Source organism: Rutilus rutilus (assembly GCF_951802725.1).
Source record: "Rutilus rutilus genome assembly, chromosome: 16".
Lineage (NCBI taxonomy): Eukaryota > Metazoa > Chordata > Actinopteri > Cypriniformes > Leuciscidae > Rutilus > Rutilus rutilus.
Window position 1 is genome coordinate 34,360,531 of NC_140224.1, and position 26,314 is coordinate 34,386,844.

General features: G+C 39.6%; 1 protein-coding gene across 3 annotated transcripts; it reads left to right on the forward strand.

The window, feature by feature from the left end:
- The first annotated feature begins 1,225 nt into the window (after nucleotides 1-1,225).
- Nucleotides 1,226-25,418, forward strand: cUnh10orf90 (chromosome Un C10orf90 homolog). Of its 3 annotated transcripts, none has more exons than XM_084434228.1 (11): nucleotides 1,226-2,078; nucleotides 2,461-3,003; nucleotides 5,758-5,830; nucleotides 9,705-9,784; nucleotides 13,959-14,907; nucleotides 16,906-17,031; nucleotides 17,371-17,531; nucleotides 18,375-18,495; nucleotides 19,833-19,896; nucleotides 21,184-21,304; nucleotides 24,067-25,418. In XM_084434228.1, exons 2-11 carry the CDS (start codon nucleotides 2,524-2,526, stop codon nucleotides 24,106-24,108), a joined length of 2,217 nt encoding a protein of 738 aa, XP_084290354.1. In that variant the 5' UTR covers nucleotides 1,226-2,078; nucleotides 2,461-2,523; the 3' UTR covers nucleotides 24,109-25,418. The 3 variants fall into 3 exon arrangements, with proteins under 3 accessions (XP_084290354.1, XP_084290356.1, XP_084290355.1); XM_084434230.1 differs by having other exon boundaries at nucleotides 5,761-5,830; XM_084434229.1 differs by lacking the exon at nucleotides 1,226-2,078 and having other exon boundaries at nucleotides 2,168-3,003.
- The last annotated feature ends 896 nt before the right edge of the window (nucleotides 25,419-26,314 follow it).

Sequence of the window (26,314 nt, forward strand, 5' to 3'; positions counted from 1 at the left end):
CACTTGCCTGATGGATCATGCTATCGCTAACCCGGACGTTAGTGATGTAGTACTCGAGTCCGGTCTCGAGACCGATTTCTGCTTTCTCGGACTCGACTCGGACTTGTTCCTTCAAAGACTCGGTCTTGACTCGGACTCGACCCTTCAAAGACTCGGTCTTGACTCGGACTCGGCATAGGCGGTCTCGTCCCCATCACTAGTCCACTAGAATACATACCACTAGAAATTTTTAATTTGCTCTGCATGTCCTAACTATGATTAAAAAAGTTAGGGTGGGCTTAACATGTTGATTACAGAGCAGCATTGTTTAAGCAGTTTAGAAAAATAGGCAGAAGATGATGCATGTGGTAGGGATTTTTTTAATGATAGTAAAAGCATAGTCCATATTAAGACGTTAAGACTGCTCCTCTAAACAATTCCCAATCTAGCTTAGTCTGTAGGCCTACTGTAACTGTTGATTATTAACTGGGGTGATATTAAATCATGAATATGAAAACTGACATGGTTTTATGGTCTTGGTCTCGACTCCTAAAGACTCGATCTCGACTCGGACTCGACCCTTCAAAGACTCGGTCTTGACTCGGACTCGACTGAATTTGAAAACCAACAGACTCGGTCTCGACTCGGACTCGACTCTTCAAAGACTCGGTCTTGACTCGGACTCGGCATAGGCGGTCTCGTCCCCATCACTACCGGACGTCGACGTCACTTCAGTGATTTGGGAAAAGTCCTGGCAGAAAGCGATGCATAAGGATGTAGTGTAACGACGCCCAGTTCCAGGAATGCACTACAATTGTTAGTAGTACCAGTTTATAACAAATATTAGTTAACACTAAGTTGTCAACACTTTGCAAAAAATAACAATTCGTCGTTACACTACATCCTTATGCATCGCTTTCTGCCAGGACTTTTCCCAAACCACTGAAGTGACGTCGACGTCCGGGTTAGCGATAGCATTAGCCATCAGGCAAGGGTTATTTAAATAAACTCCTGATGTACTTACAAACTTTCCAATGCCTCGTTTTATGAGTACAGAACCTATTTGTACTGCTGTAGAAGTTTGGTACCATTCTGGGCATTATTAGCGGGGTAATTTACGAGACACAACCTTGGAGCCAATAGCGCCCGCACTAAGCCATTCGGCTGATATCTCTAAATAAGCTCTAACTTTAAAAATGTTCAACCAAGGGAAAAAAGGCTTCTGGGGGGGTGTTTGGCTCGATGTCATGGTGCAAAGGACCCTAGGTTGATTTTACTCCAAACCATCCCTTTAAGTATAAATAAACAGCTTCCACTCAGTTTGTTCTAAAGACATAAATGGATGTTTAAGTTGTGAAGCTTGTTAAACAAAGTTTTGCTGTTACTTTTCTAAGCAATCAGAGTTTTTTAAATTCCTGGCGGATAATGCAAAAAAAAATATCCAGTAAATTTATAATGAAGGAGGGAACCGAGCCATATCTAGAGACCAGAATATTATACCAGAAATACTTGAAAGTGGGATCTTTTGACGACTAAGTAAGCAACTACCTATCAACCACCCACTCGATAGCTCGTTAAAACCACCCACAATGCCCTAGCGTTTCAGCTGAAAGTTTTGCACTCGCAAGCCCCACTCTCTGAGAATGCTCAAATCTAGTTTCTTTTCTTTTACTAAACTGAAAGAGAAGAAAATGCAAGCAGAACACTTAGTAGGGTTTATGCGGATGTTTCTTTTTCACTTTGGGTTATCTGTGTTAAACTTCAGAATCCTTTCTGCACAGTTCACTACAAGGCGAATGTTAAAAACAAAACAAAACTCCAAGGCAACATGTCTAGGTTGAAGAAGGGGGTATTTACTGGCTGCGAGCAAACACACACCACACACACACACACACAGACACAGACACATCCCTCTCCCAGTGAAAAATAGAAGTTGTTCTGTAAGTCTTTTGTTCGTTCAGACTAGCACACACATTTATAGTCATGGCTGAGAGGAGACGGCACCAGCGGCCCCTCTTCACACTGCGAGAGGAATCGTCTCTCCGCTGTTGCCTCGTGAAGTCAGATCGTGTCGTCCTCATCAGAGCCGTGTGACGCAGGTAAACAGTTCTGTTAACCATGCAAGCTCTCATGTCAGTTATTTGAATGTGTTCCTGTGTAGAATTGTATTGACTTTTTGAGAGAACACAGCAGTATGAGCTAAAAAAATTAATAATAATCTGTAAAAAACATTTGCCAAAAGCATTAGAAAATCTGACAGCTCTTTTCTATTCTGCTTTTCTGGTGAATGTATCATATGTATCAGGATGTTTTGATTTTGATGTATTTTTACTGGAAAACAAGAATGTAGTGCAGTAAACATGCTTGAATGTTAATGACTTTATGAGAAGAGGATTAGGTTAGGATCTCACTGAAGTTTGTGATGAAGGTACACTTGCTGTTTTGTTCTTAAGATGCATTTTCTTTGTCTTTTTTATGGAGGACGTGAAGCCTTAAGGCTGGTGGCAGACACTTCAGCCCAACTGCGCAGCTGGCAAAAACAGCATGAGTCTCCTTCGCAGGTCCTCATCATGGAGGAGGCCTGGAGAGCGAGGTCATTATGAGGGCCCTGCGACGCAGGTGAACGAGCCCCCTCGCAGAGCTCGTCCACAGAGCTGCATAGAAGGTGGCAGGATGGACAAATGGCTTCAGACACTAGAGAGACTCCAATCACGTCCTCTTCAGAAGAAAATGCCTCAGTTTGCGGACAGGACCTGTTCAACACCGGTTCTCCCAAATGAGATGACGGGAAGTAACTCACTCTGTCCTGACCTTTCCTCTTTCTGCAGGAGGAATCCGACCTCTGTTTGTGAGAGCCTGGAGTCTCAAGCATGGAGCAAGACGGTTCACATTAAACCTGCTCCCGGTGCAGAGAAAGCTCAGTTCTGTGCCCTCGCTCCGGTTCACTTCGGCTGGCTGCCCATACAAAGACACGTGACACTGATGGACATATCTAACAACAGCCAAGACAACAGCAGGTGCCAGGTAAGAAACGAATAATGTCACAGCGGAAGTTCAGAATAGCGTACTACCATTCTATATAATATTTATGCAGTATGTATTCTGTACACAGTTTTGAGAATGCAACATTTTGTGATTGTGACTGATATATTATTTATCTTGTTTGTATTTATTTATACCATAAGAATTGTTTTTCTTAGTCATTTGAAGCATTTTTTTTTTAATTATTTATTTGATGTCTTTATATATATATATATTTTTTTTTTGGCCTTATATTTATTTAATTGTCAGACATTTTTGCATAAAATCTAATTAGCTATTCAACATAATTTTTTAATACTATAACCAAGACGATGACTGGATGCCACATGCAGAATTTGAGGTCAAGTAAGAATAATGTACTACTGTTTAAAATATTTATCATTAATGGTGTTTGCTAAGGCAAGCATCACTGTGAGGGTTAATAAGTTGAATGATTCCTCAAATCATGTTTCTTGTTGGGGAAAGATGTGTTGTTTCCTTTCTAACCAATCTGATTCGCAATATTTGCCCTATATATAACCACCCAGAATTCTATAACTGTACTGCAATCAATATGTGAAAAACCACCCAGCAACCATCAACATCACTCTGGTAAATGATGGCCGAAAAATGTAACAGTCCAGCGATATATTGCATTGCATACAAAAAAAAAACAGTATATACTCTCCAGTATGCAGTAAGCAGTATGCTAATATTCAATTCTGACACAGGGAATTTGAATTTCATTTATAAATTGCTTTTGGAATGGTTTTAAAGTGTCCCCTGATAATGGCTTATCTGCTCTTTGGAGAGGAAAATTGTTCAGATATTCACTAAATCACTTAGGTTCAGCCTTATTCTAACAATTTAGAAGTTGCAGTTGCAGTTTTTATATGGAAATAAGATTAAAGATGTAATAAAACCTGATCTATGGGAGTTTCATAGTAGAGCTCTACTAATACCCCTTTTCCACCAAAAAAGAACTGGTTCGGAACTGGTGCTGGTTCAAAGTTGGTTCAGAACCTTCTAAGAACCTGTTTGTTTTTCCACTGACTAGAGAGCCCAGCGAACGACGTCGTTACGTCACTGTGTACGTTGCCATACGTCTTAGCTTTCGCCAACTTCAAGCATAACAATTACAATGGCGGACTACATCGTCTTTCTTCAAATGTTTCTCCTGGCTTTGCAATCCTATATTGGGGTCAGAAGAAGACGTTTAGAACACATTTGTGCTGCTCGTCTGGATTACTATAGACGGAGGTTACGTTCGAGAAGAAGTTCGACAACAACCCCGCCCCCAGCCCCCGACGTAAGCATGACATGGTAAAAGAACGGTTCTAGTCCAGCAAAGAGTTGGTGCCGCTTTGGAACCAATTTTCCTGGCCGAGAACCGGTTCTTTGGCTGTCGAAACACAAAGAACTGGTTCGCAAGTAGGCACCGGGTCCGAACCGGCACCAGCACTGGCTTGGTGGAAAAGGGGTATATGTCACATGTTGCCGTTTAGTGCCTCACTATGGTTCTATACAGTATTAAACCTTTTTTTGCACATAAGTTCAGAGTGATTGAGTCATCCGCACTGGAGATAAAAGCCTTCAGAGTCCTGCAGACTATCTGCCACCACACTGCACAACAATCACTCTCACCTCTACTGGGAACAAATCCCGGAAATGAACAGCCAAGCTCTCAGACCTGATTTACCTTAGTGCCAACTGATGCCAGAGAGAGAGAGTGAAATAGAAAACTGAAAGGAGGGAAAGAGAGAAAAATATCTGGATGACTGTCAAGTACATGAACTTCAGTGGCTGTCTGGGAGCTGCGTGAAGTCGAGATAAAACCGCTCTGTCAGCAGGTGCTTAGATCCATTCGGAACAGATTTAGGAACGAATAGATTCAACCACAGCAGAGCCAACAACAGGATCACAACAGTGCCGCAGGGCCCGGAGGATGGAAATGAATCCTAAAGCTTTTGTGAACCATGCATATTTTCACTTTAGTCATTTTGTGCTCAAACTTAAGTAGAGTTTGGACACCTAAGTAACACTCAAAATGTCTGAGTGTCATTGCATTGTCAAAGTCACACAGGGGTACTAGCAGAGTTCATCAAGCTTCAAAACCTTCATTTGCTTTGAACCAGTGATTTGGAGCGTGTATCAAACTTCCAAAGTCACATGATATAAGTAAAGTTAAGTCAAGTACGTCAAACCCTTTGGAATTTCAATAGTGCGATGATATCTGTGAACCAATTCACCAGTGTCTATATGGTTTATACCTGATCTCGGATCGATTTTTCTAGAAATTTTAATGACACATTTGTATCATAAAAGGGAAGTTGTAGTTAATAGTCTCTTTTATGGAAAGCTTAACCAAGCTTTCCATAAAAACAAGCCCTGCAATTTAATAAAATAACACATGGTATTAGATAAGTTGTTAATAGCATTTAATAGATTTCATTTGCAATTGGTAAAAGGTGTTTTTATGCATGTTTGAGCTGCATTTATACTGTTCTGACCAACAGGCGTTGCGAGCGCTTTGAAAAAGTAAATCGTTTCGCGAAGCGTTTGTATCAATTGATTCAAAGTTTCGAAATGCTTAATTTCTCCCATCACTAACTTTCAGAGTAACCACAGCTGTAGTTCATCTAAATGTTCCACTAATGCTTCACAAACACAGTCAAAGCTTTTGTAATCTAATGCAATCCTTTATAGACTGATCATATCTGTCTGTTCTACAACTAAAGTCTGTGTGTGTTCTTTCAGCAGAAACTGAAGTCCCCCATCACTCCCGTGTTGCTCAGCACTCCTGACAAACTTAACAGGCCAAGACCAAATGGTGCGTATTGACTAAGACGTCATATAAAAGTTCTGAATGTACAGTTTGGCAGAGGGCACCAGTGATATATGTTTGAAGATTTGATCGTTACACAGTGCTGGTGTGAAATAGCATCTTCATTGAATTCAGTGAATTGCTTCATCAGCTGAGCATATTATTAATGGTTTTAATATTGCACTGCAATTGTAAGATTTTTGGGGTAAAAATGATCAAAATGTCATTATTAAATGGGTACATAAAAATAATCAGTGGAGCAGTACATTTAAAGGGACACTAAGTAGGAATTTCTCCCATCTAGTGGTGAAACTGTATTTTGCATTCAAACGAATAATGCTCTCCAGCGCCTCACTTTTTTTTAAATGCGCGTTGCATCTACGGTAGCCGTTATGTACCAAAAAGCTATGACAGTATATGTCTTATAATAGCACTTCGAGTTTTCCTTCGGGTGAACAGGTTTGTTATTTAAAACAAACTGAAACTTGAATCAACGAAAAAAAGAATGTTACAGTATGAATTACTGACTGTGAAAAACATTAACTATGGTAGTTAGTAGTAATGCCACCTTTATTCGTTATATTTTTGAAGTACGTGCATTGTTAGATATCATCATCATCCGTGCCTTCTCTAACGTTACTTTAATCAATAGCTGCTATTCATCAAAGAGCCTGTTTAACTTACTATGAATAGAATAGATAAATAGATATAACTATAAATGTTCTACTGTCTATATAATAAAGTTCACAACCAAGCAATGAAAAAAAAGCTTGTAATTAAGACCGTAACATTGACTTACCTGTCGAGAAGAAAGCAGGCAACTTCAGCATCTCTTGTTTTGAAAGCTTTCTCCTGCATTAGCTATCCCGACATTAACCCTTGTTTTTGTAATCTCCGGTCACGTTTCCTTTTACGGTCTATTTTGGACTTTTTCGATGACGAGGACTCCTTATCCTGTGACTCATATGTATGTATGAATGAACGGTGTATAAATAACCGTGCAGTGCATCCTTTTAAACTTGCCGCGTCAGTGAAAAGCGCCTCTCAACTGCTCTGCTCCTCCGCTTCTGCTGGCTTCAGTCACGTGACGCTGGTTCTGAACGAAAACGCGTTGTGGAAACGCGTTGGCCTAGTACTTTTTGTCCCTCTCTGCTATTATAGTTTTTCAAGATGGCGGAACGACATGGAAGCCTCTGTGGACCTACCCGTCCCATGTATATAAAGATAATAAATTCTTCGTTTACGAGGATTAGTCTGATCATTGGCATAGGTATTTGTACACCATTGAGGGCATATTTATTAATAAAAATATTGATTTTAGATAATAAAATACCTAAAAAGCTACATATTGTCCCTTTAAAATAATGCATTTGGATCAATCAAATTTGGCGGGGAGTTTCAGGGCTATCTCATTCATTAGTGTATGATTACATCATGTATAGAAAAGAAGGTCTGTGACATGCAATTTTAATGTTTCAACCACAGATGGCATTTGAGCGGCCAAAGTTCTGGGGCCAGATTCAAAAAAATGTTTTAAGAACATTCTTTACAAGAATGTAGATTCTTCTTAAAGGGATACTTCACCGATTAGCATTAAGCTTTGTATCAGTAGAAACCCAGTAGTATTTTCGAATGACCGTGCTTCCCTCCCTCATGTCCCCCTGAGACGAGAGTTTTCTGTATTGTGTGTCTGGAAAAAAAAACTCAGATGACGCAAAAATCGTCATTTAGCTTCATCATCAGAGGCTTTTTTTATCCAGAGGCGAGAGACTACAGCCAGTAGGAGGATCTCACAATAAAACACCGTCTTTTCAGTTTCGAGTCAGCTAGTAGCCTAGGTGTATCATTTCTTCAGATACTGCCCTCTGTAGTCAAGCATGGCTTGGGAGTGGCCTCGTAGGGCAGCGAAGCAAGTGCATTCTGGGAGTTGTTGTCTTTCATCCACATGAGCCAAAAACACATTTTCTGGCTTTTCTCAGTCTAGAAGGCACCAACTTCTCAAATAATTTCACATTTCTACTACATAAATGACCCAATTTAAATACACATTCATCTTTCCAGTGGTGAAATATCCCTTTTTTTTGTCTTAAGGACAGTTGTAAGGAAAAAAATAAGAACTTTAAGTAGCATTTTTAGGGATACAACATATTCTTAAGCTAGAAATTAAGAAGAAAACCTTTATTTGTATGTTTTGCGAATACCATGTAGCGCACAGATGAACACAGAGAAAGTGAGACATAATCTTCTGTTTCTGAGTTCATTTATTTATTGGGTTTATATACTAATCTCTTTGTAGTTGGTCTAAATGGAATTCTTTTACCTTATATCTTTGGCCTTATTTTTGGAGCCAAAGCAACATATTTGGAAGCCAAGGAAGGGTTTTTGTTGATTGTTTAGAGCCAGGGACAAATTGTTTGGAGTCAGAGATGGATTGTCTGGGTTCAGAAGCAGATTGGTTGGAGTCTGGGATAGAAGAGTATTAGATTTTCAGTCTCTTCCGGCGGTTTCCTCAATGCCGTTGCCGTCCCAGTTCTCCTGCTGCTGCTGGGATCTTTCTCTCAGTCTGTCAGCAGGTGACGAGCGTATAATGATGCTGCCACAGCGTCAGTGTAATTACAGTGGTGAGAGCAGGACCAAGTCAAGGGGAAGCAGGAGGAATGAGGAGCACTTACTCTTCCATGAGTGTTTACATCAAAAATGTTTGGGAATTTCTCTCTTTTTCTTTCTCACCAGCTCCAGATGGTGGGTGACTCTGAAAGGACGTGTGTGTGTGTGTCTGTGTGTGTATGTGTGTGTGTGTGTGTGTGTGTTTGTGTACTTGTATACAACTATCTTTGTGAGGACCAGTTTGAGTTTTAGACCATTGGAGTGAGGACAAAGAGAGTAAAGGGTCAGGGGTCAAGGTGTGTGTGTTTGAGGGTCAAGACTTGGTTTTAGGGATAAGGTTATAATTAGGTTAAGGGTCGGTTTAGGGTAAGGGTTTGGGTTAGGCACTTAGTTGTGATGGGTATAAGGTTAGGGTAAGCGGCTAGAGATTGCATTGTGTCAATGAATGTCCTCATAAAGATAGATGTACAAGAATGTGTGTGTGTGTGTGTGTGCGTGTGTGTGTGTGTGTGTGTGTGTAAAGGCCGTTCTTCGGTTGTTTTTGCAATTGCATTTGGTGACGTTGTAGTACTGACACACCTCACCATTAATTTTGATCAATACCGATTTGTTTCAACCACGATTATTTCATTAACACGCCCTCAACTCGGAAAGCCAAAGCTTCCCACAGTTTCCCACAGGTAATTAAGAACGTAAATACGTTATTCTGACATGACTCGAAAGCAGCGCAGAACCTGACACACAACACCTGAGCATGATCTGACAAGAGTGTGTGGCGTGCTGAACTGCATACCGGGGGCATGCTGGGAAAATAGCTACCTGTCAGGTGTTAGCTGCCAGTGTGAAGTGCGTTTACTTGCCTAAAAAACGACAGCAAGAAATAGTTAGCTTGACGCCTTAGCTGTCAGACAATGCCATGGCAACGCTGACAGAGAACAATCCATCACGACCGGGTGGCACAGTGGCTGTCTGTGTCTCTTCTGTCAGATTAAAATCTCTCTCCTGCTCTCTGTCTCGCTGACACCTGTAAGTGATGCAGGTTAAGTCGGTCTAAGCAGACCTCTGTTGACATTGTAAACACACACAGCAGGAAGATCGGCCTTATTATGACAGGAGTGGCAGGAAATGCCGTCGTATTTACATTGTAGACAAAAAGGCATTGGAGATCAGCTCTCTCTAGTTTTCTTTTTTGACCTATTTTTTATTTGGTTTCTTTTCTCAATGAGAGACACAGAAAAATCACCCCAAAGTGGACTTTTCTTGTTTTATTCAGAACGGGAACCTGTGAGACCTGAACCTGCGGGCTTTAGATACTGGAGGACACCTGAAAAAACATCCTCCATCCTCCATCAGGTTAGTAATACTATATAAACATTAGTTTGCTTTAACCATGCACCAGTGTTTAACCCTTGTGTTCTGTTGAAAAGTATTATATTATCCCTTCAAATACTTTTAATATCGTCCTCTGAAATAATCAAAACCCAATAGGCAGATATTATTAAAGTTTTAACCTTATCATGTATTTTAATTTATGAATGCGCCTTTCGGAAAAGTGATTATTACACAGTGCATTAATGTTGTTTCTGTTTGGGGTGAGTTTGACACCAGCAAATACACATTGTAGAATGAAATAAAATAAATCAAATTAAACAGTGTATTACTGAAGTCAGATTTTCACATGTTAAAATCCATTGCATGTATTCATGATTGACATCTAGGGTCTCTGAGACACCAAACTGAAATAATATAACATTGTTTGACATTTGGAACGTGTTTGCATTTTGAAATATTGCTTAAAATCAGATCTTATAGGATTAAAGGGGTCATGATGACATGAGAAATCAAATTGGCCTTGATCTTTTGACACATAAGAGGTATTTTGTAGCTTTAAAACATCCTGCAAGTTTAATAGCATAAAATGTCCTGTTCCTTATATACAAAGCATTTATTTAATCAAGCTCCAAAAATTGTGGGATATGTGATGCCACACGGGCAAATACATCTGCAAATGATTGCCTCATATGATCATCTCTCACACACTCTCACACAACATCATCTCTCACACACTGGCATTCAGTCACTTAATAACGGCTGACTTTTACCTACACTGGCTGTGAGTACTGTGTCAAAAGCAAATAAAACCCATTATAATCACTGATGCTGTCTACACTGGATACAGTATAGAGATGTGCGTTCAGTTTCTCCACGCGCTTGAGTCTGTCGACAACAGGACAAATGGAAGAGTGAAAGACGCTTTCCAGTTTAAACGGCTAGTTTGAGTCTCTGTGCAGACTTCAGAAGGATCCCAGTGTCGGAAACAAGTGGAGGGTTTATTATAATGGCGTCCCGGATCACGTCGGAGGATTATATGTTTGTCCGGAGCATTTTATTTAGTAAACGATGCACAGTGTAATGGAGAGTTCACAAAGAATCTTTGGTTGAAAGATGAAGCAGCGACTGTGTTGGATCTGACAGCAGCGGCATCACAAACCATAAGTAAATGATTTCATAATGCTTTGTAATTTTTTCAAAACACTGCAATAGCGAGTGGGTGTTGATACCGTTTCCTATGCAATGACGTTAGCCAATCATAACAGTGATAGCCGCCCCTTAAAAACAGACAGAGTGTTGGAAATCATTGTTTTTATGCATATATATTTGTTTTGTTTTGCTTTATATTATAAGTGAACCTCAAAGACCAAATTAAAATAATAACCCCTTTACTGTAAGAAAATGTCATACAGTATGAGCCTGATGTTTCATTGTTAAATATTTGGCATGCTCTAAAAATGAGACCCTAAACAGAGCATGAAGGCTAAAGTAACAGAGATGTTTGTTTGTTGTCCTTATTATAAATACAGTATTTAACCAAAGGACACTGCTAATGTAGATGTGTATGATTATATGGTTCATAAAGCCTTGCTGCTCCTGATAGAGACCTGTGATTCAAAAGCACATGTTATTGCCAGTAATTGAGTAATGCCAGTGTCTATTTACACTAAGTGCAAATAGCCAACCCTGTTTGCAAAGGCTATTTCCACTAACTCCACCCACCATTGCTCTAGATATCTACTAGTTAAGACTCTAATTTCCAACTACCTTACATGTATGTATATACAGTATATATACTTGCCTACCCCTGGTTTAGAACAACGTGACAGAACTTTCTTTTTTGGGAGAACTGTCACTCCCTTGTATATATATAATTTATTTGACATATATTTTAGCAAATTTTAGAATGTTTACGGCTACCAATAAAAAGTGTAAAATCTTATTTAACAAAGCATTTTACCATGTTTAAATCTATTCCACTGTAGATTTTTCCACAAATTTAGTCCATAAAATAAAGTATGTAGATTCGGTCTAGACCCATGTTGTTTTTGTATGAGAGCATCTTTTATGAACATGAGTGTATTTGGGTCATTTTGTGTCAAATCAACCAATTAGCGTAAACTTCCCCTGCTCAAATTTTTGATTTTGTTCATATTTTTTCCTGAAGAAAGACAAAGTTAAGTAGTGATGAAAGCCAAAAGATTAAATGTCATGGATGTATATTGACTGAGTAATCCACTATTTTGTAAATGGGGGGTCAAAAGGACAATTTTCACCTGAGATTTGGAGCCAAATTACAGCAGGGTAAAAATGACTTTAAAAAGATGTCAGCATCATTATTGCATTTTTACACAGAGATTGGTAGGTATATTAGTTAGTATATAAATCTGTTGACTTTAGCAATCTTTGTTTCATTATATGCCAACCGTTACAGTTCAAAAATGGGTTGTTTTTTGCCCCAAGTTTGCATGCCTGTAACTCAAGAAGTATTAAATATATCTTAATATTCTTTTATATTTTGTTTTTTGACAAACAATTCTTTGAATATCTTCATTTTAAAGGCATCTATGGTTCAATCCCAGAGATATGGAGATCTTAATACGGCTCCATGAGTAAATTGGTCAATTGAACACATTTGGCCAAAAAAACAAATGTGGGTCACCTTGCATACAGTTGATACTTTTTTCTTTTAAAGAGGAATGTCTGAATATCAAATAATGTTGAAACTAGAAATGTATCTCGTTTTTTTTCTATCATCACAATTGCATAAAACATAGAACAATTGCATAGAACCTGTCTGAGAGCCATAAATATTGGTTTTCCAAAGTGTCATATGTCATTTTGACTCTACAAAATAGTGAATTACTCAGTAAATATGCATCCATGACATTTCAGATTTTGGCTTTCTTCTTCATTTATGTATTTCTTTCACCAGACATTTCTTTCAAATCAAAAAAGTAGCCGGGGACCTCTGGTTGAGTTGACACAGAATGACCCAATTGTAAGTTGTGCGCATCTAAAATGGTAATATAGATGTTCATTAAGCCCTAAACAAATATTGCAAATCTTTGATTAAGTTTGTCTGTGCTGTGTCTCTGTTCCTCAGCAGTCTTTCATTTAGAAACACTAGTAAACGCTCTTTAAAAGCATTGTGTAATCAGTTAAATGTTTAATTTCAGACCTACACACAAATCAACCTCAACGCAATGAGCAGTTGCTCTGAATTAAGCTGTTTATATTTGATAAATGTATTCTCAGAATAAATCTCTTTCTTTGTCTGTTTATTGCACTGTTTATGGGATGTTTGCTTCAGGTGGCTTTTCTGCATCTCATTTTCTTCTGTCTTTTTAATTAAACTTTTACTTTTTTTTCTATGCCACTGGGATGTTGTATGGCCAAAGAAAGTATAATTGTCAAATAAACTTTATCCTGTTTCAGTATTAACAAAAATGCTAATGCTTCCTCTGTTTGGGTTTATATATTTGTATCGATATAAATCATACCCTGCAGTGTATATCTACCTCTAAGTGCCATCATTGTACTGTGTGTGTGTGTGTGTGTGTTCCTGGTAAACCCTTCGTTATGGGGGACAAAATGTCCCCACAAAGTTGGCAATATCCGAAATCCTTGTGCTTGTGGGGAAATTGTTTGGTCTCCATGAGGAAACAAGCTTGTAAATCATACCAAGTGATATTTTTTGAAAATCTAAAAATGCAGAAGGTTTTCTGTGATGGGTAGTTTTAGGGTTAACGTGATGGGATAAAATGTACAGTTTGTACAGTATAAAAATCACTATGTCTATGGAATGTCCCCTCAAAACATGAAAACCCAACGTGTGTATATACACACCATGGTACTGAATGAGCTGTTTTTTTATGTTCAAATGCTCAAGCGTCTCTATTTTGGTCTTACCTGTTCAGTCTTGCTGAAATTGAGGCATTGGTGTTCAAAATATTAAATTTCATGATATAATATAGAAATGCCTCGAATTCCAACTTAGTTGAACTTAACCGAATTGTCCCCGAGTTCTCCAACACTGATGCGGTTGCTATGGAAACGGTGGAACGCACGGGTTCGGAACGAGGCGAGTTGTTACAATGTGGATTCCGTAAGCATTATTGTGCATGCAGGAGGCAGAAAGAACCTCTTTCATCCACACAAAGCCCAATTCAAGGGATTTTGTTTTTGTTTCCAGGCTTCGGGATCCGTGAGCTCCGAGGGAGGACGAAATGGACTGCAGGCCTGGAATCCTAAAGCCAGTTTGACCAGCAAGGTGGAAACGGGCCAGTCTCCCCCACATCCCGACCACCCGGCATTAAAAGATCCCACATGCAGACGTGGAAGTGCACCAGAGTCATTGAGCTCCTCAATATCATCCATCACCATCACTTCCAGGAAGGTCACACACACTTCCAGTCTTCCGAATTCCGGGCATCTGAGCTCGATGGCGACTAATAACCTTGCCGTTGAACGAAGAAAAGCCTTAGTGGTCAAAGTCACCGAACAGCGGATGAAAAGCACTAGCAGCCAGAACCCCGCTCTGACCCCTGGCTGTAATCATGAGGAGATTGACCACGGCGTGGTACTGAGGAGAAAGGCAACTATTGTGAAAATGACAGAACAGAGAGAGCATTTCAATCGAGGAAAGCCCAATACAGCACATTACAGGCACAGCTACACCGAAGGACTCAAAACCAATGAATCTAAAGTCAATCCCTCGCCATTAAACCGAGCGCTGACTGTGTCTTTAGAGCCAGGCAGAAACCAATGGAGGTCTCAGCACAGATCCAGCCTGTCTCTTTACCTCAGCAACCCAAATGATAGCAGCACAGAAGAGGAGACCAACACCAAGAAGCACACGCCACTTCGAAGGCCTCTCAGCTGCGACGCAAGCTTGTTTAACCACACAGAACATGGCGCAAATGCAGTTACAGATCCAGCATTTCACAACAAGAGCTCTCCTGTTCCCCAGAAGACAAATATTGACCTTGTTAGTTCCAGCAGCAGTGAAGCAAGAAGGCGCTCGACCTCCGGCTGCGAGAACAGGAGCTTAAGGAAGGAGGGATTTGAGTGGGATCGAGCGTTTGAGAAGCGTGAGGAACCTATTTCGGAAATGAAACCTCTCACGCTCCTAAAAGTGGCAGGTACTAGCAGGACCTCTGTGGATATTCAGCAGTACATGCACAAGAACACACTGTAGGCTAAGGCTTCTTTGATGTATAATAGATGAGTATTATCGTGTGAGAGAGCAGAGGTTTTTAATTGAGGCTTTTCACAGCAGATACACATTTACGCGGCGGACTGCCCTGAATCGGGAGATTTCTCTCCTGTCTCTCTCTTTCTGTCATGCATTTTCTCATCTTTTCATTTTCCCACGCATCCCTTTGCATGCATAATCTATTTCTACCCTGCTTTCAATACCGGTTTTTGAGCTTCTGTGGGAATTTAGAGCAGCTACACATGGAGAAAAATCCGACAGCCGCTGAAGTACACACACATTTAACTATCTGAGGACATGCTATTGTTTCAAATGATGTCATTTATGATTACTTCAGACTTCAAACCTCTCAAAGAAAATGTTTAGAATTCTTAATGATTAAAAAGCCATTATTTACTTTATATGTGATTAGATTTTTACCTTTTAGGACATTTGCGGGTAATATTTTCTCTAGAAAATGTAGGATTTCAGGGTGAAAAAAAAACATTTAGAGAACTCTAAAGACCAAAAAGAGACCAAATCTCTCTCTCTCTCTCTCTCTCTCTCTCTCTCTCTCTCTCTCTCTCTCTCTCTCTCTCTCTCTCTCTCTCTCTCTCTCTCTCTCTCTCTCTCATATATAGCTTATTATGGCCAGAGGCGGATAGAGTACACAGCTACATTACTTGAGTAAAAGTACAGATACCCCTTGCTAAATTTTACTCAAGTACAAGTAAAAGTACTACAGTCAGATGTCTACTTAAGTAAAAGTACTAAAGTACTTGTTTTTAAAAGTACTTGAGTATCAAGAGTACATTTTCTAAATATTGCATTACTACTGCCACAGTGCTTACATTGGTAAACACAGCAAACACTTGAAGCGAAAACTATCATTAACTTGTTCAGAAAATTGAAATAGTCTGGCGAGGTTGGGCCACGGCTTGGCACATTCCCGGGATGCGATACTTTTTTTCCCCAGGATGGTAGGGGAAGACTCATGAATATTCATTAGGGAAGTCATCCCTGATTGGTCATACCCCTAACCCCACCCCTAAACCTACCCGTCACTGGGGGTCTTATGACCTCCATAACCCCGCCCATAAACCTACCCGTCACTGGGGTTAAGACCAATCAGGAATGACTTCCCTAATGAATATTCATGAGTCTTCCCCTACCATCCTGGGGAAAAAAAATATCGCTCCTGGGATGGACCTGCTGCGTCTTCATCCATTGTTTCGTCCATGGTTTCGTCTCTTATCTAAATCTGACCATGGAGTTGACTTTGGCGGAAAGCTGATGGTGATTGCTGATGGGCTGTCCCAAATCAGTGGCGCCTGCACAATCCAATCACATTTGAGAGCGTTTCCGAGAAGTTTTCTTTTTTCCTTTTTTTTTATTTTTATTTTTTAGAAGAAGTAACGGGTACTCACGGTTATGGATAGAAATGTAGTGGAGTAAAGAGTACAATATTTGCCTCTCAAATGTACTTGAGTAAAGTCATGAGTACTCCCCAAAAATGATACTCGAGTAAAGTACAGATCCCTCAGAATTGTACTTAAGTACTGTACTCAAGTAAATGTACTCCGTTACTGTCCGGCTCTGATTATGGCTTGTTATAGGCAGGGGTCACTGGCATTAAAATGTTAAAAAAATCCTTGCTCTAGTGTTCAGATCATATTCTACACAAGTATGCTAATGCAGACATGAATGCATTACAAATGCACCGTCTCTAGTTTAACATTGTAAATACGTCAGTGCTTTTAACAGTAGTTTTGGCCTAGCAGAAGTATATAGCGTTCTGCCATAGTATAGCATACTTGCATCACTTACGTTTCTGAATGCATCAACAAAGTCCGGCTTGCCTAGCCAGAAGCGTTTGCATTCCCGTACACACGAGGAGAGTGTTTCAGACCGACTGGATGATGATGCACACTCTCTTTGTTCTTAGATAACTCGCCTCATCTCAGCGCAGACTCTGTCTTGGCCCTGAACGCTGCTGCGGTTATCGCCAACATAAAGCTGCAGGCCCAGCAGAGACAGAAGGATGAGCAGAGACCAACTACAGCAACAGCAGGTGCGCCTGTCTCTCCTGACCTTTGGCTTCCTCAAACACAAACTTTACTTGGCACTGACATTTAGCAAGATGAAGGGATCTTATATAGACATAGACAACACCGAGAAAATCAATGTCTTTACATTCTGGACATGTTAGTATCAGTGCGGCTCATCTCAACGCACTATTGGAGTTTTTCCTGGATTCCTCTTGTGAGCTGTTGCAAGAATTCTGCCTGAATGTTAAGCATTATTGACCACTTATGAGGTTTCATGACCGTTATGTAGGGAGCTTACTAGGTTTTTTTTGCAACAGAGCTCGTGTTTCATAACTAAATATGTGTGTGTTCCTCTTAATCAGTGTCTTTAACAGAGGATAGAGGGAATAATGAACACAGAGAGCTCAAAGAAGAGGCTGCCAGTGCTGATGGGAAGAACAAAACGCCTCCTGCAAGTCCATGTGTGGAGTTCGTTCCGATTGAGTCCCTAAATGTGCCTCCTGAAACTGCATTGTCACTTAGCGTGAGTTACTCTTCTGTTGTTTGAAGGTACTTCTGCCCTAAAATATTCTTAATGAGAACATGCAATAGACAGCTATTCGTTTATACTCTATATTAATCTACATTTTATAATAATAATATACTTTGGCCGTTTAGGAAATTTCAGGCAAATTTTCCCTCTAAAATGTAGGATTTCAGGGTGAAAAACAGTATTTGAAATATTAACATGTACAGGATATATAGCTGATTTATATATGGTCTGAACTTAGCTTAATTAGGGCGGCAGTGGCTCAGTGGTTCATGTAGGTTGTCTACAAACTGGAAAGGTTGGTGGTTCAATCCCCGGTTCCACCTAACCAAGTGTCCATGAGCAAGACACCTAACCCCAGCTGCTCCCGACGAGCTGGATGGCATCTTGCATGGCTGACACCGCTGTCGGTGTATGAATGAGTGAATGAATGGGTGAATGTGAGGCAATATGTAAAGCGCTTTGGAGGCCATGGGTCTGTTGAAAGCGCTATATAAATGCAGTCCCATTTACCATTTTAATGAGCTTGTGCAAAAACATTAGCTGGTCACGTTGGACCATCTAGAAGCCAGGCAGATACCAGCTTGTCATACGGCTTGATCATTTTGAATATGGTAGCTGGTCAACCAGCTAATGATCATCTTCCAAAACAGGTCTCTATTTGCTCTCCTGTAGCTCATTGCTGTCTAGGAGAAACAATTGAGATGTTAAAGAGATCACATTTGTGATTTTACTGATGTAGTTTTGAACATCTTGATTTCCAAGTCAAATTATAAATCCCAAGTTTGAATTGAACTGCTATTTCGCCCCTTTAATGAGTTGTCTCTGTGTGTGCAGGAGGCTTTAGCGATGAGGCGGCCTGATTTCATCCAGCGCTCACAGGCCAGAGTTCGAGCCCTGGAGTGGAGGTCGCAGGAGAGGCAGAGAGCCCAGATCTCCCCCGAGAGCCCCGCGCCAGGTGTGCAGAACATGCTATCAGCGAGCCGGAGGCTGGAAAACTAGCATGCCATTCATACATGTTCAAACCCAGTCGAAATGAACAACACTTTCATGTCCTCAATATTCAGACAGACTCTGTTTATCAAATCGGCTTCTGAAATGAGAGCAGGGAATTTTCAGAACACTGGAGAAACGATATCCGTTACTGTCATACAGCCAGTGTTAAAAGACAGGAAATATCGCCCCCATCTGGACAGACATTGAAACTACAGTATGATCTTTGTGAGAACCAGTTTGAGTTTGGCCGGTCCTCACTTTCTGAGGCCCCTTTAAAGGCCTGTTTGAGGGTCAAGACTTGGTTTTGGGATAAGGTTATAATTAGGTTAAGGGTCGGTTTAGGGTAAGGGTTCGGGTTAGGCACTTAGTTGTGATGGGTAAGGTTAGGGTAAGCGGCTAGAGATTGCATTGTGTCAATGAATGTCCTCATAAAGATAGATGTACAAGAGTGTGTGTGTGTGTGTGTGTGTGTGCGCGCGCGTGTGTGCGTGTGTGTGCGCGTGTGCGCGTGTGTGCGTGCGTGCGTGCGTGTGTGTGTGTGTGTGTGTGTGTGTGTGTGTGTGTTTATATCCCGGTGGGGACTTCAACCTGAATGCACACATACTCAAGGGGGGACTCATGTCACTGTGGAGAAAACAAGCTTATAAATCATACAGAATGAGTTTTTTTGAAAATGTAAAAATGCAGAAAGTGTAAGAGGAGAGAATATACAGTTTGTACAGTATAAAAACCATTACGTCTATGGAGAGTCCCCACAAATATAGCAAACCAGACCAAACCAGTGTGTGTGTGTGTGCGTGCACGTGTGTAATAGCCAGCAAAATACATTAGGTTGTTTTATATGTCCCTCTTTTTTTCAAATAACACCCTTAATTGTGATAAAATCACTGGCCTCTTGATGTTTTTTGCAAGACCCAGACAGACTCTGAATGGCTGTTAACACTGACAACTGTGCATATTCAAATATAAAAAATAAATAAAAAGCTTTTTTGCTTTTTGCAGAGTCCGGCGTGCACAGTTTGGGTCTGATTATCCCTGTATTTCACTTTACTGCAAATATTATAAGCAGAAGACTTCCTTCTTGTGATAAAAAAATGCTATTTTTAAAATTGAGAGTTGAGTAATAATGTAAGGGTCTGCCCATTTATTTTCTGAATTCTGGTGTCCAAAACAATCTGAAGTTGATGGCTGAGCAATATTTAATCATGGACTCAACTGTTTCTTCAGTATGATTTTATCTTTGAATTAGAGTGTACCTATTCAGAAACCTCATTTATAGTGTGTGTGTTTGTTCTGCAGAAAGCCTTTTGAAATCCAAAGACCGAAGCATCATGGGAACGGGTCTACAGCTGCGGTCCAGGAGGTAAAAGAACATGCCAGTTCCTGTTTTGAAAAACACCTTTCCTGCTTTATTTCTCTCACACAGACACAAACACCTGTATCAGTTCTATCTGTATTGAAGGTGTTGTGTGTGTGTGTGGCTGCAGGGTTTTGCCGCTCTGATTGTGCTTTTCACAGCTTGTTTATTTTGCTGCCGCTGAATAAAACCCTCATCCGATTAGATCTGGTCTCACTGTGCTTCCAAATTAAACCTCTTTGATGCACGGCTGGATGGGTTCTGCACGAATGAGTGGCCATTTGTTTGATTTAAGGTGTGTGACTGAATAACACAGGCGGTTTTGTCAGATAATGTTGTAAATATTCACTGTTTAATTCTTAATTCGGACTCTGATATATTCTGATCTCAGAAAAAAAATTAGATATTGTTTTTTCTTTATTTGTTTTAGTTAAATATTTCATTCTTGTTTCTTTTTAAACAACAACAACAACAAAAATAGGCTATCTAAAGGATTTATTTTTTGCCAGTGAGAAAATACCAGTGGCAACCTCCCATAATACCCCAACAACACCCTAGCAACCACCCAGAAAACCCCAAAACATTCTGGCAACCCGTAAAATAAACCCAGAATACCCTAGTAAACACCTAAAATACCCCAACAACACCCTAGCAACCACCCAGGACACCCCTGGCCCTACAACATTCTAGAATGTTGACCGAAAATATCCTAGAAACAACCCAGAACAACTCAACAACATTGTGGAAACCTTGCAAAATACCCCAAAAAAGCCTTGCAACCACCTAACATACCCTAGCAACACCCTTGAAACCACCCAGAACACCCCTGGCCCTACAACAAACTGGCAACCACCCAAAATACCTATAAACTCCAAGAATACGTCAAAACAACCATAGCAACCACCTGATATAGCCTAGCAACACCCTAGCAACCACCAGAACACCCAACAACATTCTGGGAACCCCACAAAATACCCTTAAAACACCAAGAATACCCTCAAAACATCCTATCAACCACCTAACATACCCTAGCAACGCCCTAGAAACCACCCAGAACAAACAAAAACATCCTAGCAACCACCTGGAATTCCCCAACAACACTCTAGCAACCACCCTGAACAACCCGACAACATTCTTGCAACCACCCAGAACAAACTTATTGCAGTGCATGTACAATTGCCACTTTCTTTCTCAAAAACTGCCTTTTCCTTTCTATTTTCTCTGTGCATCAGTGCTCATTTATAAACAGCAGCTAGTATGTCAAGCATGCTAACCCTGGGCTTTGATTGACAGGAATTATAACCAGCTCCCTGAAGTGAGGAAGAGGAGAGAGGAAGAAAAGAGAAAAAAAGACGAGGAGAAAAGAAAACAGGCATCTCGGACCAACAGGCTGCGGGCAGAGCTCTTTAAAAAGGTACGCGGACATATAGGACTGATCTGAGAGCAGAAGTGAAGACAGATCTCAGATCAGCTCCGAGGTCCATCGGTAATCATTACCACGCAGGTGTGTGTGTGTGTGTGTGTGTGTGTGCTCTCTCAGTGTGTGGGATTGCATTTTTGAGTCGGCGTTAACTGGTTCAACAAATGAGATTAATTCTCAGCATTAATCCTGAACGTGAAGCTTTTCCAATAAGCCGTCACAAGCTATTCGGTTATCTTAACAAAATTCCACTAATTCGATCGGACCGGAGAAGGACGACTTCTCTAAACCCTTTCCACCCCTTAACTATCGGGATTGATTTTTCCCGATGCATTATGTTCCTAAACACCTCTTACTCTTACAGTCCCTGACAGAGAGCCATATTCAACAGTGTCAGAAAACACACATTTCTAGGCCTGTCTTCACATTTGCACATCACTCTGACTCAAAAAGCTTTTGTTTTTATGTCATTATTTGCAGTGTTTGGTTAGTGAAGCATCAGTATTACTACTGCTATTTGATTTGAGTAAATCCTTATAACGTGTCCAGACCAGGTGCACACAGTCAATCAGAATATATTTGGTGCATATGTTGATTGGTCATGTTTGCTCCCAGTTCTCCACACACAATGCCATGACATTTTGTGTTAATCTGTGACACTATTTTGGAAGTCTCTGAGTATTCTGAAGGCAAGAAGGGAGACCTGTATGGTCAGAATCCAGTGTTGTGAGCACTAATGGGAGATCGACCTGTGTCCGATGTGTGTATTTACACTGAGAGAGTCATACAGAGTCATACAGCCTGAACGCCTCCTGGGGTTCATTTAAAACTTCAGGCTTTAGAGTTAGCATAGAAGATTCTCAGGAAAACTGGATTCTGGTCAATCTTCATAAAAAAATACCATGTTTTTGGAAATGAAACTGTAGTAATACTATGTTATTCTTTGAAGTATCCTGAAGTACCATATAAATACATGGTAATCATTCAGTACCACAAAAAAATCATTGTAAAAATAACAATTGACACAAAAGTTATTCAAACTCGTACTGATAGACCACATTATTAAACAAAAACTGCACTATTCTAGAAGAATGACATGGTAAATATCTGATACAGATAAAAACACCTGCAAAAATCTGTAAATGTCAAATGCTGCGGGTACTTTTGGTAACACCAGATAAATTGGTATGAAATGTATGCATACACTTTATTTTAAACACTGGTGAGTGAATTAAGTTTGGTTGCAGTCCCTAATAAAGCTCTTAACATCTTAAAATTAATCTACTAATTCACTTCTCATTTCCATCACAAAAAAATTATATAAATATATAGCCTACATATTAAAGAAAATTGCAATTTTAAGAACTTATATACGTGATTTTAACACATTGACACATTTATATCTTCATATAGTAAAATAATATATAATATATATAGTAATTTGATTGTATATATATATAAATAATTAAGTATAAATATTTTGTATGATTTGCTATGAAGTAGTAGCACTATTCAGTCCTACAATGACCTCAGTCAGGGTAAGTGTCCTGCTTTTCTTCCACCAGATGTCGCTATAGGCCAGAGTCAGTGTATTAGGCAAAAAGCATATTCACTTACACACAGAAATGTCATGTGGCAACTCTTTCAACAGTTTCATCATGATATTAGTTATGATCGTATGCTGTTCTAAAAATGCTCCTCCTCAGCTTTATTTTTATATTTCATGTTCTGGCATTATGAGGAATGAGAAAATAACATTTAGTTATTGATTATGATGATGATGGTGGTAATGGTGTGCATGTGAGAGACGAATAATATAAAAATATTCTGTGTGTGTGTGTGTGTGTGTGTGTTTGTGTTTTGAATGTTCTCTGGTTGGCAGTGCTGTAAGAGCTTCATTGTGCTGTGTGTGTGTGTGTGTGTGTGTGTGTGTGTGTGTGTGTGTGTGTGTGTGTGTGTGTGTGTGTGTGTCTGTGTGTGTGTGTGTGTGTGTGTGTGTGTGTGTGTTTGTGTGTGTGTGGAGCTACTGTTCTCAGGAACAAACACCCAGTTACTGCCAATGATAGCACAGCACATGATAACACACACACACACACACACACACACAAATATAGACAATAACATCATTGCCAGCCAATATGTGTGTGTCTGTCATGAGGCTGGATGCTTTTCCCATGTTCCCTCTCTGTTTCTCCATCTTTTATATGGGCGATTCTTCAACGTACGTCTATATCGATGCCTTGATCAAACTTCATCTGGAATAATAGTAACTGTGTGTGTTTTCTGATATTGCATGTGTAAAATAAAATGATAAAGTTCCAGAAAACCAGGTGGTTGCAATCCCTAACAAAGCTCCCGTCAGAATATGTAAAAATGTTAAAATTCATCCACTAATTCACTTCTTATTCCCATCACAAACAAATAATATACATATGAAAAAGTGCCATGTATAAGAACTTAAAAAAATCGTAAAGTAAAATATGGTAACGTGTAAAGGAATATGATTAACACATTCTGTAAATGTTTCACAGAAGAGAAAAGTCCACATAGAGAGAACCTTTCAGCACTCACAAGAGAAAACTGCAATGATTGTTTAAAACAGCATTTCATTAAATCACCCTATCACCCAGACATCCAGTATTAATTATGATGTGTTTCAACAAAAACATTTGGCATGTCCAACCCATGCTGACCACAAATTATGGACATTTGGAACAAAATTGACTAAATAATTTTTTTCATTTTCTTTTTTACAGAAACTTCTGGAGCAGATTTTGCAGAGAGGAGGAAATCACTGACACCGTCTTGGACTCGAGTTTCTTCTCACTCCTCAGTTCTCATGCCGGCCCTTGAAAAATATGACATGACAACGGTTATAAATGTTATGGAATAGCTCCTTTCAGAATAAAAGTGCCTCTGGATTACATCTATTCCCTCTGTACACTACGGGTCAAACGTGTGGGATAAGAAGTCTCTTCTGCTCACTAAGACTGCATTTGTTTGATCAAAAAATACAGTAAAAACAGCAATATTGTGAAATATTTTACAGTTTTAAAATAATTAAACTGTAATTTATTCCTGTGATGCTCAGCATCATTACTCCAGTCTTCAGTGTCACATGATCCTTCAGAAATCATTCTAATATGATGATTTGCTGCTCAAGAAACATTTATGATTATTATCAATGTTGAAAACAGTTGTGCTGCTTAATAGTTTTATTACTATTCTATGATCTGATGCTCAGAGTCTCCAAACAGCATCACATGACTGATAACTAACACAGGACATCTTCTGAGAGATGCTGCAGTTGCCATGTATACAGACTGTTGACTCCGTCAAGACACACAAAAGAGCACATTACAGCCCTAAAATCCAAAGAACGGGACATTTGAAGACATCTTAGACACGAGGGACTGTGATCTTGCTCTCAGCCTTGCAGTCGTACGTTCTGCGGGCTCTTTATGACATCAGGAGCCTCTCTCTGTCCGTGTGTCTCCGAGCCATTAGCCGGGAGCAAAAGGAATTTGACCCCATCTGAATAGGAATGCATCTCTAATGGAGCAGTTCGCTCGCGCGGGGTGAAAGAGGCTTTTGTCCTCTCTCAGAACGAGCCAAGACTGTCCCACACGTGCCTGCCTAGACGGGACATGACTGTGCAATAGCCTACGAGTTATAAACCCTCAAAAGTCTTGCAGTAAAACTTGATTCGAAAGACCTTATATTATGTCTTTTATTGTGTTTGGTGAATGAACTACTGGGTTTTTGGAGATCAAAACGTGTGCTGGAGACAAATAATGTAACTTTCGTTATGAATCTGATGATGCATTTTAGGCCATAATTTACGCGAGTACAGAAACATTTGTCATATTTGCATTTAAATGTCCTTCTGGAGATGTTATTCAGGGAAATGGCTATAAATATGCTGACTTTACTGACCGTTTTTCATGTTTTATGCCTGAGATTCCCAAACTTCTTTTGCCAGCGAACCCCTTTGACCTAAAAATATTTACTTCAAGTCCCTCTGATCGTTTCATTTAATATTTCAATAATTTTACAACACATTTGCATTTCCACGGTTCTCTGATGACTGTTAATAGTCTCTGACATGGCATGGAGATAAACAAATTAAATATTTAATCTTTTTTTAACGTGTTATTTTGATTGTTTTTATTTTCACTTGGTTTTTTTTATTAAATTATTAGCTATTCATAAACTCATGAACCACCTGCAGTTTCCTCATGAACCTCATTTCGGGAGACCCTGTTTTATTAATTCTTCACTTGGCAGTATTATTTTAGGATCATTGAGATACATTGACAGTTTTTAAGAAAATTATGAGTATTTCATTTCAGTTAGAGTTTATTTTATGTCAAATTAACTATAATAACCCTTGTTCATGGCGCAAGACAAGATGTAATGGCCAAAGACATCCATCTGTGATGATACAATATTATATTCGTATTATATATTTTAATATTATATTAATATTCATTTTCTTGTGTCCTGCACGAACGGCCAAAGAGTCCCCATTTAGATGCCAGTGCTGACAATTCAGCTTTCTGCTTCAACATAACATTTATACCTTCAAATATTCCTGCCAAACCTTTAGCACAAATCTTAAAGCATTTATTTTTTTTATTTTTTTCTAGGCCAACTAAATTTAGAATCTTTTCTTAACGCCATGAGGAATATTGATGTGTTTTTGCAAGAGGCTTTTCTCAGTATTCTGGGCTTTGAGTTTGATGATAATAAATTTGACAGGATTGTAAAAGCACAATCCTAAATAACAGGAAATTGAATACATTTCGGCTGGATGGATGGATGAATATTGCTCTAGAGAAACTTCTTCTGGCCTGGGATGAAGAGCCGTGATGAATCATAGCGGGATGTTGATGACTACAGTGGAACACTGACCTAGAACCAGAGCGAACCGCGTAAACCCATAAATCGCCTTTTCTCAGAGAATTATTGTGGTTCTTAAGATACAAAAGGGTTTTACACACT

Coding starts and splice junctions, on each gene's coding strand:
- cUnh10orf90 (XM_084434228.1), top strand. CDS start 2,524: ATGAGTCTCCTTCGCAGGTCCTCATCATGGAGGAGGCCTGGAGAGCGA. Junction 9,785..13,958: donor CATCCTCCATCCTCCATCAG/GTTAGTAATACT, acceptor TTTTGTTTCCAG/GCTTCGGGATCCGTGAGCTC. Junction 17,032..17,370: donor ACCAACTACAGCAACAGCAG/GTGCGCCTGTCT, acceptor CCTCTTAATCAG/TGTCTTTAACAGAGGATAGA.